A 13,275-nucleotide genomic window follows, 5' to 3' on the forward strand; every position below is an offset into this window, starting at 1 on the left:
TATTATGCTAGGTCAGTATGAAGAGGATTTCATACTGTTAAACCCTTACATCATTGTCATCAATTTAATCAGTCCATATAAGTTGGCTTAACAAACCCAACTTTTGTTTAGATCATGTCTCTAACAGTCTGAGAACATCACTAGCAACACTGAGATACCTAACAACAGAACACTGGAATATTTTTAAGTTTGTTTTTAAATTTGTGGTGTTTTATTTTCATAGTTCTCACTCCCTCCCTCCTCCTCTCTCTCAACCATACTTTTATTCACATATTCCACCCAAAGCATATAAAATGCTTCAAAATTTCAGTGAAAGGACACTCATTACAAATTTTTTATAAGTAACACACTGGATAAATTGTTTCATTCTGAAGAACAGCAACAACTTTGAAAAAACAAACAGGTAATTCATTATGTTACACAGTGTGGCACAAAAATTCTGTACAAAATATAAATCAGATTTCTGAGAAAATGCTGAAATGTTCTATGTACATATTGCTTTTGGACATTATACTGGGAAATTGTATACACATATTTTCATTACCATGATATGCTTTTTACTGTTTATGTAATCACATTCTCATAGGAAATATAAAACAGAATGAATATGTCTCTCACACACACATTTATTTTATGCAGTTGTTTTAATATTATTTGTAAAATATACAAACACTGTCTGAAATTATTTCCTTATGTTCAATAAAAACAAAAGTTTTGCATCACATCACAAATGCAGTCTAGCCTAATTCAAAATCATAACATTATTTGTGTGACCACTACAGCATTCCAATTACAAAAGGAACAGCAAGTTTATTGGAGATCTTAAATTTCATGCAGAGTGCTGTATGTAAGTCTCAATGTTTGTACACCCAATCAGTTCAAGTGCGAAGTGAGATTTGTTGACTGGTCCAAAGCATGGCCCACTGAAATCTATTCAAGTCATTACTATATGAAGATTAATTCATCTTATAATGAATGGACAGTAACACGTGAACTCAGAATACAGGCAGATGGTTGAATCGACACGTTATGCAGTCTTAACACTTATGGCAGAAGATCATACAAGTAAGTCTCACAAAACCAACAGGCAGTTTTTTCCCCTAATTAATAACTACCATTTTTCAATTGCCCCTTTAGACAGATTATTGTGGATATGGTGCACTACTCTTTTTGCCTCTGCTCACGTGTGACGATCTATGGAGCTAACACTGTGACAATCCTCTGGATTAAGCCACCATATTTTGTGCCAGGAAATTGTGTAAGAGTGCACTGATCTTCAACACTATAGCACTATGTCAATTCCAGCTGAATTCTTCATTCAACTTCCAAAGCTGAAAAATTGGTCTACAAGGTATTTATATTTATTTGTTTACATCCAGTTTAGTCTTAGTACAGCTCTAAGACTTGTTTTAAAGTAGCTAAATGATATGTCGATTTGAAAATGAAAACTCTGCACACCATTATGAAACGTGATCTCCGAATTCTATGTACCTTAAATGCACCAATATTCCAGTCAATATATGATCTTCACCAGTACAGTCAAATATACAGCCAAACTAAACACAAACACTGCCACACAAAAAGGGATAAAGCAGATCCAGCTGCAGAGGAAACCTCTTGTTCAGAGTGGAATGTACCAAACAATTTTCATACTGCCAGGAGGAAGAAAATGCTTTGTAGCTTTTACTGTTATGAGGCAGGAAACAGCACACACAATAATGGTTTCCTGTGTGTTTCTGACAATACTGAATTCTTTCTCAGTGAGGATAGTATGAAAATTATTTCCCTCCACTCTGGTTTGAGATGATTATTGATGATTTACTCTTGATCTGTACAAATAAAAATTAAAATCACACACAAAAATAACACACAACACACACAAAAATCCACTATAAAAATTTTGACCATCAGATCACAAATGTTCAGTCATCTTAGTTATTTCTTAAAATTACACAAAGTTTTGCTTGCATAGAACAAAAAAGGCATGATTAAAAAAAATGTATTAAATAAAAATTCTCAACTTATTTTTAATGACAGGCTTTCTGTCAGGATACGGCTGTGAAACTATCACATGTGAAACCTGAATCACTGCATGTCAAATGAACATTTTAGGTGATCGTAATATTAGAAACCTTAAGTACATCACACCTTAGTAGCTGCTTATTAGAAGTGGCTTAAAACATAAAATTAACAGAAAAACTATTACAATAATGCAATTAAGAATATTACAGCACAAATTTTGTGTCATAAACACACATTCTTCTAACAGATTACATTTAAATATATAAAAGTGGATTTCCATGTAATACATTTTCATTTTTTGGTCTTTCATGACCATAAATAATTACAGTCTAAAATATAAAGAAATACTGGAAAGAAGCTGTCAACATGTATGCCAAGTTGTCTACAAACTGTTTGACTTTTAATGTTTAGACTTCATATAGGTCTAATGGTTAGAGGAAATATGTGGTATAAACAATGAGCCTATCATATGGGCATCTGAAATTAATAATAATAATAATAATTAAAAAAAATCAACTCAAGTTAATGCAAGCATGACAATATTGAAAAAACTTAAACCTGTCAAATAATTAGTTACTATGCATTTCAAAACTAGTTTCTCTTTTGTTCTCCATATACATAACTATGATGATCTTTAACCAAATTGTTAGAGAAACAATGTGGTTAGTGCAATAGTCTCAGAAGTACAAAATAAATGCTCTGCTTACAAAATTACAACTCTTAACAGGCCAGTAATGAACCTCTTCCTATTAACAATGTCACAGAATAATCAGTACAGCCACTAATCTTGTAAAATAAAGTAATGTGCCAACCTGTTCTTTTCGTGAAGTACAAACACCCAAATATCTTTACTCAAAAGGTACAATAAATTAATTTCCCATGTATGTTAAGCTTACTGCATGTATATTCCAGTCCATACCTATACCATCTCTTAGAAATTACAGTTAAGAGCAATAACAGAAGATTCCCATGAGTATTTTTCATTCAAAACTATGATACTAACTTAGAAAATAACTTGGCAAAACATTGGTACTTATGGCACATGTTACTGTCTATTGGCCCACGTAATAGGCACTAAATGGCAGTACATAACAAGAAAACATGGCAGTAGGTTGCATGATCGGAAGAACACCTCAAGTTCGTGATTCAAAGTTCAGGAAGAGTTCCAAAAATTTAAATTCTTCAACAATATCCTCCCCTTTTTCTGTTAAATTTCATAAAGTGCATATCTTTGTCAAATAGTGTACTTGCACTATAACTGGAATATTTACTTGAATGTAACAATAAAAGTTAAATATGTGACAGTGTACTGATAATCACACAACTGTTAAGACGGATGTCAGACAAGGGCAAGTAATATGGACAAGGGTAGACTGAAAGACAAGACCCTTTATTTCAAATGCTTTAACAACTGCTATGAGCAGTAAATTAAGTTACGAAGATTTAGAAAGCTGTACCATACATCAATCTGAAATTCAATAGATCAAGGGAATTTTGTGCGAATGTTTCTTAGCGTCAAATTCATGGCAAAAGTGGAAAGAGTATTAAAGATAGAAAACCAACGTGACAATCTGTGGAATTTCATTGCAGCTGCAACAGTTTGCATAATGAAGCCTCAAGGTCTGTCTTTCTAAAACATGAAAGTCCAATAATAAGGAAATAATGAACACCGCTACTGTTCACATTGTGTATTTTTATGAGATGCATTGTAACTGAAAATACTCTCATACACTTGGAAAAAGCTACAGCTAACAACATATGCCCTTTCTATCCTACAAAGACCACTCACTATAACAAAATTTTAATACTACAAGGGCAAGTGAAGGAGCACAAATGCAAAAGAACCAGACATGATAAAGGATAGTTTAACAAACATTGTGTATAAGCTGCTAGCAAAGTCACAAACACAAAGTGATCAAACTGTCTTTGTACAAAAGAGAATCGCTTCAATAACCAAATATGATAGTCAATAGAGGGGAGAGAGAAAAACAGACAGCAACATCCACTGCACAGATGAATCAGCAAAGATACAATACATGCAATGTATACCAATAACTAGTTTATCAGCAGTGAAGTAGTTGATAGTACTATTATAAGCTGAAATTGGAGTACTGGCATTTTCTCCCCGTAATATATTCATGATTTTACAATTTAGCTCTCCCAAAAAAAATTGAGATATTACAGTAAAGTTAATTTTGTTCCTTCTCCATTCATTTAATACTACATAACTGAAAAAGGTGATATCAAAATACTTTTTACAAAATGATTAAAATAATTCCATTATAATGTTTCATTGGTCATTCACCATTAGTCAGTCATTATAATTGGTGTTTATATTTACCAGTGAAAATTCTAATTCATGTTGTAGGACTTCTATCCAAGTATTTATTCCTCACTTCCTTCAACATGTTTATCACTTCTATTCTTTAATCAACAAGCTGCTTTTGCTATGGTCATCATAAGAGCAATTGTATATACCTGTGGGTGAGTAGCATACATATAATACGCCGAGGATAATCTACACTGAAAATTTAACTTCTTTCGCAATCTGTCTTCCCCATTTCTCCTCCATAGGGCCTAACAAACCTTCCTGAACTCAAATGTGTCACTGTACAACAATGGGTTGTTACAGATAACAATACTTAACAAATCTGTCCTGTTCTGCTCTTGAAAAATTTCATTAGGGACATAGATCACGTAATACCCTGGCATCTAACTCCATTTCCACTCATTACTTTAAGAATTCTGTTCTCTGATGATCCTTAGTTCTAACTAGTGTACAATCACTTCTGTTCCGACAGGCAGAGAAGAATCTCCATAAAACCTGTTAATGAAAGTTCCTGATGATAATTACTGTATTCATGCAAAAAAGAAAAATGTGAGACCACTGAAAGTGGGGAAGCAGGCTTGTGCAGTGTTTATATATAGTCCAGCAACACACAGTTTCAATACTTAAGCAGTTCACTGAAACACTCTACAATATACTGAAGATATCTTGGCAGGTGTTGACACTGTATCTACACACCAACTGCTCTGGAGCCTTTAACTGGGCTGACAGTAACAGCTACAGGTTGACAAGACTAATGACTGGTTCAAAATATGTTAAGTTTCCCCGTGATTAACTCCATTCTCTTATACATTCACTTAACTAAAAAAACTGTAATTACACTACTAGGATGTTGCTGAATTTCTCTTCTCTCCTAAAATAATTCTAAAGTATGTATCACAAATTGGAGACTTTTGTAGAAGGGTCAAAGTCAAACCTGACATAAGGACCAAACAAACAATAGTACTATGAAGTAAATGCAGAACTTGACACCCCAGATAAAGATAACATCCAGCTAGAACTGGGGTTAATAAAAAGGCTTATATAAAGCTGCACAAATGGAAAACATAATGTGATTAATGCAACCAAAAGCAAAGGAATGTGTAAGTACAATTATTCGAACAACTCTTAAATTACAATCTTAATCAGGTAACCCGTGTGAAGGAAATTATTTTCCTTTGAAACTAGTAACCATCATCCACAAGAATCTCATACCCAGCAGAAATGTTAGACATCTGAATTTAAATGCTAATAATGGTGTGTATTTGCCACTGAAAATTATTCTCTTTCAATTTTTCAGTGTGATATCTGAGAACAAGAACTGAGGACATCGGGCTTGCCTCTTGATTCCTCTCCACGGAAATGTTGCACCTAAAAAAAAAAAAAAAAAAAAAATATAGACTTTTATGTAATATATACCTACAAGACAAACATATCGGAAGGATAAAAGATTTTAAAAGCACTTACTTTGATACTGATCTAAATAGCAAGTGTGGAATTGTCCCATTCAAGATCTCTAATTTTTCCACCATCCCCACCTTCCTCCTCTTCCTCATCTGTTGAGTCTAAATCATCATCACGATAGCTCGAACCATCATCAGATGTGTCGTCGTCTTCACACGCAGCATTGTTACTGCTGTTACCACCAGGTCTCGGTGGTTGTGCCGAGCCATCCAGTTGCTAAAGTTTAAACAATGTTATTAATACAGTTACTCAGAAAAATGAAACATATGACATGTATCTTGCAATACCATTTAATGTTGCACTTTATCATGAACATCAAAAATTTAGTCTAAAAATTAAAATACAAAATTGAGAAAAATAAGACAAATTTTTAAGTTGGGTTCAAACAAGAAATAGCGCTTGACATCTTTGGATTTCTGTTTCTGTAACCCATTTAACATGTCAAGCCAATTGCAGTGCCCCTGGCAGATTATTTCTGTACTGAGACTCCTTTGATGCGAGTTATCATCTGTGTTTACAAACGGCAACAAAACTTCATGTGTGCCTAATGTTGTCTGCTTCTCAGTTTGGAGCCTATATCTGAATAGAGGAGGATACATATAAATAAAAAAGTATATCATTTACTTACAGGGGTTTTAATCATCTACTTGTACATCTAACAACATGCATTTTAATCATAAATGCAACTAACTGTTTCAATATTTTGTGAACACAGTAACTGGATAAAGATTTCATGACAATAGAAGCAGTGCTAAAGTTACCACTGTACTGCAGGAATAGAATGACCAATGAGACTGCAGGAGAGGTGGGTAGATTTGTTATTGACAGCAAAGCTTGTTAGTTAATTGTAGTCAGAATACCATAACGAATTCAGAAACTTGTTGAGGACACAGAAGAGGAAACCACCACACTTTTAAGCAAAACTTGCCAGCTGCCGAGGATCCACTCTCTTTTTTTTTTTTTTTTTTTTTTTTTTAGTTCTGAACCTTACCTACATAGTTGCCACCTACTTCAACCTCTCACCTCTCATATGCTACAAAGTACAGGATGTCTCCGTGACACTTCTCTACACCTGTATGTATCTGTCTGCACCTACCCACAACAACATGATCAGACGGAATACCGGAGACATAAAATTATCTCATTGTGATAAATTGAACTTTCTGATAAGCATGTGTCACCACTACAATGACGTTCTTAGTCCACTCTTTCTATGCAAAATACCACACAATTATAAAATACACGTAATTACACATCTATTGGAATTGTACCAATGACTTGAGAAATTTGAGTGCAACAGTGGAGTTACCTGCAGAATTCTTTAATGGCTCGCCGCATAAACTGTCCAGATGAAAACAAGTTAATTGTTGGATGTTTTTATGACTACCTGATTCAACTGTGATAGTTTTGGAGACGTTCAAACAAAGTTTGCAGTTAGTAGCGCAAAAATATCTAGATGCAATATTATTTGGAGGCAACTTTAACGTATCGCGTGTAGATTAGGAATGCCTACGTATTCACTGCAGGGGGTATCGACAGTATTGCGAAGTGCTTTTGAACAAGTTTTCCAAGAACTGTCTTGAACAGCTAGTTTGGAAGCCCACACGCAAGTGAAATATCTTCAACCTTGTAGCTACAAGCAAGGCTGGACCTTATCAATGGCTTTACTGTAGAGATGGGGGATTAGTGATTGTGGTATCATGGCAACTATGGTTACAAAAGTTAATCAATCAAGAAGGCTAGGAGACTATTTCTGCTGGAAAGAGCAATAAGCTGTTGTTAGCATCCCACTCAAGACAATAAACTGACATTTAATTACAAATGATAGGCATAGAGAAATTACAGGCAAAGTTTAAATGGATTTTAATTCGAGTTCCGGATAAGTATGTGTCGAGTAAGTGGATTAAGAATGGAAAACCCCACGTGGGATTAACAACAAAATTTGGAAAATGCTGAGGAAGAACAGTCTGTTGCACTCTCAGATCAAAATAGAAGGCACAAATGATGACAGGCAAAAGTTAATAGAACTTTGTATGTCTGTAAAAGAATTGATGGCACTACCACCATCATATGTTAGAAAAACATCTTGCTGAGAGCCCAGGAAAATTGTGGTCCTACATAAAATCAGTGAGTGTGTCTAAGGCATCTATCTAGTCATTCACTGACCAGTCTGGTGTGGCAGCACAAGATGGCAAAATGAAAGCAGAAGTTCTACATTCCACATTTAACAAATTGTTCATGCAAGAGAATTATACAAACTGTTTGGCCATCACACAGACTCCTGTATGGAGGACATAGTAATAAGCAACCCTGGTGTAGAAAAACAACTGAAAGAGTTTCAAGTAAGCTGCAGGTCCAGATGGAATCCCAACTCAATCTCTCACCCAGTGCTAGGTCCCAAGCGACTGGAAAAAAGCGCAGGTGACTTCAGTATATATGAAGGGTAAAGGAACAGACCTGCAAAATTATAAACCAATATCCTTAACACAACTCTGCTTCAGAACTATTGAAAATATTCTCAGTTCAAATAAAATTTCCTTGAGAGGGAAAAGCTTCTGTCCACTAATCAGCACAGTTCTAGAATGTATCGCTAGTGCAAAACACAGGTTGCCCTTTTCTCACATGATATGCTGTGAACCATGGATGAAGGACAACAGGCAGATTCCATATTCATAGATTTCCAGAAAGCAATTGACACAGTGCCCCCACTGTAGACTGTTAACAAGGGTATGAGGATACAGAATAGGTTCCCAGATATGCGAATAGTTGAAAGACTGCTTAAGTAAAAGAACCCAGTATGCTGTCCTTGACAGCGAATGTTCAAAGACAATGGTATCACCACGAGTGCCCAAAGAAGTATGATAGGGCCGCTACTATTTTGTGTACACATAAATGATGTGCTGGATGGGGTTAGCAGCAATCTCCAACTATTTTTTGATGATGCTACGGTGTACGGGCATACGGTTGGCTTCATTTTATTGGGAAAGTTTCAGGAAAGTGTAGCCCATCTGTAAACGGATTGCATACAGGACACTAGTGCGACCCATTCATTGCTAAAGTGTTTGGTATCTGCACCAGGTCGGATTAAAGGAAGACATCATCAAAGCAATTCAGGGGTGGGCTGCTTGATCTGTTACCAGCAGGTCTGAGCAAAACCCAAGTATGAAGAAAATCCTTCATGAACTCAAATAGGAATCCCTAGAGGGAAGGCAATGTTCTTTCTAACAAGGGAACCTCCCCATCGCACCCCCCTCAGATTTAGTTATAAGTTGGCACAGTGGATAGGCCTTGAAAAACTAAACACAGATCAATCGAGAAAACAGGAAGAAGTTGTGTGGAACTATGAAAAAAATTAGTAAAATATACAAACTGAGTAGTCCATGCGAAGATATGCAACATCAATGACTATAGGACTCAAGGAGCGCCGTGGTCCCGTGGGTCGCGTGAGTAGCTGCGAAATGAGAGGTCCTAGGTTCAATTCTTCCCTCAACTGAAAATTTTAGTATCTTTATTTTCGCAAAGTTATGATCTGTCCGTTTGTTCATTGACGTCTCTGTTCACTGTAATAAGTTTAGTGTCTGTGTTTTGCGACCGTACCGCTAAACCGTGCGATTAGTAGACGAAAGGACGTGCCTCTCCAATGGGAACCAAAAACATTTGATCGCAAGGTTATAGGTCAACCGATTCCTCCACAGGAAAACACGTCTGATATATTCTATACGACACTGGTGACGGCATGCGTGTCACATGACAGGAATATATTGTCTACCCACCTAACTTGTACACTTGGCGAATGGGTAAAAAGATTCTTCTACCTTGCCCGATTTAGATTTTCTTGTGGATGTGATAATCACTCCCAAAAATTGATGAAAATATAAGCGTTTGTTACATAAACTGAAAATAAAAAGTTAAACTTTTCACCCGATGGTAGGTTTGAACCAAGGACCTCTCATTCCGCAGCTACTCACGCTAACCACGGGACCACGGCGCTCCTGAGCTCAAATGAGCCTTGATGTTAGCTATCATACGTATGGACTACTCAGTTGGTATATTTTACTTATTTTTTCATAGTTCCATACAACTTCTTCCTGTTTTCTCGATTGATCTGTGTTCAGTTTTTCAAGGCCTATCCACTGTGCCAACTTATAACTAAATCTGAGGGGGGTGCGATGGGGAGGTTCCCTTGTAAGGAACTTTACTGAGAATATTTAGAGAGAGAACTGGCATTTGAAGGTGACTGCACAATGATCAATTCTACTGACACCAATGTACATTTTGCGTAAGGACTACAATGATAAGAGAAATCAGGGCTCGTACAAGGCATATGGAAAGTTGTTTTTACCTTGCTCTGTTTGAAACTGGAACAGGTAAGAAAATGACTACCAGTGGTACAGCAAACCCTCTGTCACACACTGTACAGTGGCTTGTGGAATAATCACGTACATGTAGACGATATTAAATGGGTTCTGTAATACAAAGAGCATCAGCAACCACACATCTGCTGTAGATGTAATGTCTTTTGTGTACTCAGAATTTTAGAGCTACACAGATGCCATAACCAATACACAATTGCTGTTGTTGATCGACTTACATTGTGGTTGCCAGCCGATTTACACACTGGCATGTCATGCACACCTATCACGAGTAGTCACCTTTAGACAACAAAGTCATTCCTGTGAAATGGGTTTAAGATTTACTGGTTATATGTGGAAACACTGGCTACAACTCAAACAGCAGTCACAAAACCATCAGATTATTCATGCCACATATAATTTTACTACACAATGAGAGGTATCAGTTTTTCAGAAGGAAACTTTTAAACACAAACTTAACCCTCAGATTCCAAACTTTTCTCCCAAATTTTACTAAAATTGTTACTCCACACACTGAATTATAAATTTAGTAAACAACAGCTGGCTATAAACATTTACATTATTCTGTGGTACAAAATTTGATAGTTTTCCTTTATTAAGGAAAAAAATTTGGTTGACAGTCTATCACCCTCCCCCCTTTACACTCATTAGGAGATGTGATACTTATATCAGATTCCTTGTCTCAAATTCATGGCATATTCCAGCTTTTTGAATGCAGAGGTATATAGCATAAAAAAGTATAGTACTTGCATGAATTTCAGGCTGGCATACATCAAGAATACAACTAGAAATATTAATTCATGGCTTAAGGGGGGGGGGGGGATTACAAGTGATGTGGATTAAAGATGGCTTACCAATCGTCCAAGCAAAAAGCTGTTCTTTCAACAAAGATCTTTTGCTGTATACCTTAATGCAACGCACAGGAAGCATCAGCCCTTTTCAAATTTACCAAGACAGTTAGAAGTCGCTAATCTTTAATCACATTAGCAAAGAGAAAGAATGATTAGGGTGAGGGAGGGGATTAGCGAGAGCGGGGATGGGGTGGGGGTGGGGGGGGGGGGAAGTTGTGGAAGAGATGGAGGTTGCACACCTACCTCTCCGCACAGCCAAGGGCAGTGGGGTCCCACCACAGAGGCTCCAGTGTAGGTCTCCAGTGCAAGTCTACAGCACTGGCTGGGAGCACTGACTCAAAATACCAGAGCCACCACTGTACACTTGTCTATATCTAGACCAATGTGAGCCTCCCAGCTTCAGTCTATGCCCTGCTGTCAACCGTTACTTAATAGTGCAGCCCTCAAAATGTGGAATGTTAGGTTACTGACCCTGTATTGCCTCCGGGCACTTTCATGTCATTGTATGTTGTAGCCTACCAATAAACAAATTCAATAACCAATGTTTGTGCAGTGTGCCATAACACTTACATTCTCCTCAACCCAGATAAGCTGTTATTTTCAAGAGAGCAGAGCAGAGCTTTGGTACTATAAACAGCACAGAAAAAATATCCAAAGAAACAAAATGTACAATAGTGTTACAAGTTTCTGCAAACAAACCTTTTATCAACTGTTTCCTCCACTCTTTAATATTCTACAATGGAGATATCAACCAAGACAAGATGCGAGACAAACGGTTGGTCTTTTAAGTCAACAGTGTCCAGACATACTCGTACATGGTGCGCAACGAGCAGGTACTGAGATGCTCCAGACACGGCAAGACTGTGGTTCTGGTGTTCCAACAGAGACTGCAATGTTATTTATGAAGCTCTCAGTACATGACACTCCAATACCGATGTCTGAGCTGCCTCCTCTTATTTACTCTAAAGACACTGATCTCAGATTCTAGAATTAGCGTAATGATTTTCATAAATTTTTTATTCAAAAAGGATTCACAACATGTGATAGTCTGGAAACACTAATCATGACAATGAAGCAGACTTTCTGACTTCACCATGTACTACTTTTTATCATAGTAACCAAATTTGAGCTTTTCTTACTTTACAGTGAAGATCCTTTAATGGGAAAGAAATATAAGTGACTTTAGGCCCTTGTACAGTTTGAATGGTGCTGCTGTTTCACTTTTTTTTTCGCAATGAGACCGTATACGTATAAAGAGCAATATTATGAAATTTGTCAATTAGGTCTTTTATCACTCTACGTAATCACCTCAAAACAATGAAAAATTATTCCTCGCTTTGCTTATGAGCATCTCCATTATGGAAGTTAGAAAAATGGTACAATATAAAACCCAAGATAAAACAGAAGACGCTACAAAAATCCTTTGATATGACAGATCAGTCCATCCTATTCCTTTATTATAAATCAAATAGTTAGTAGTGTATTTAACACATTGAATTAAATGGATACTTTGTCGTACACATTCATCAGTGACATACCAATCTCTTGTAATAGTGACTCCTTTCAGGTGAAAAATTTCAGTTCAACAGCAACTGATGAGAACCACTACATAAAACAGTATTTCATTTGTAATAGTGCTATTTCAACAAAAGCACCAACACAGATATACTGCCACTCTAATAAAACTGTTTCACCTATTTTAGGTCTCTCACACAAAGGACACTCTGTGAGAAATTTACTTCACTGCAAACAACTACGATCTCTACTATTTCGCCACCTGTGCCACATAGTGGAGTAATCTGATTTTTAATGTTCCAGTGAGAAATTTAACTTCATGAAACATCAATCCATTACACATTGTTTGATACAGTGTTTACAGGTAAGTTGAGATTTTTGATTTGGTTTCTAAAAACTGCACATACCTCCATTGGATTGACGGTTATAGTAAGGGCAGAGTCATCCCAGGCCATTTCAGTGTCAGCAATTTCCTCCTGTGTAGCCCGATGATGTGCAGCACGGATTCTGATTACTCCCAACACAATCATGAACAATAAGAAACCCACACAGACAACTATGATAATGGTGACTGCATGACCTGTGACACAAACAGACAAACAAAAAATTAACAAAACCTCAACAATCTTAAAATAATGTTTATGTACACTACTGTTTTAAAAGATAATATAATCTTTTCAGACAGATTTTCATATTCTTTCATTCCATGAAATGGTACTGAAAA

General features: G+C 36.4%; 1 protein-coding gene across 1 annotated transcript in view; it reads right to left on the reverse strand.

Moving 5' to 3' along the window:
• Window positions 1-180: 180 nt before the first annotated feature.
• LOC126248058 (calsyntenin-1) overlaps window positions 181-13,275 on the reverse strand; it is an 87,069-nt gene continuing 73,974 nt past the window's right edge. The window contains exons 16-18 of the mRNA XM_049948696.1: window positions 12,959-13,131; window positions 5,816-6,028; window positions 181-5,719 (exon numbers count right to left, since the gene is read on the reverse strand). Of these exons, the coding sequence (XP_049804653.1) occupies window positions 5,828-6,028; window positions 12,959-13,131 (374 nt within the window). The 3' untranslated portion in view covers window positions 181-5,719; window positions 5,816-5,827. The remainder of the gene's footprint in view (window positions 5,720-5,815; window positions 6,029-12,958; window positions 13,132-13,275) is intronic.

Source organism: Schistocerca nitens, chromosome 3 (assembly GCF_023898315.1).
Source record: "Schistocerca nitens isolate TAMUIC-IGC-003100 chromosome 3, iqSchNite1.1, whole genome shotgun sequence".
NCBI classification, from domain to species: Eukaryota; Metazoa; Arthropoda; class Insecta; order Orthoptera; family Acrididae; genus Schistocerca; species Schistocerca nitens.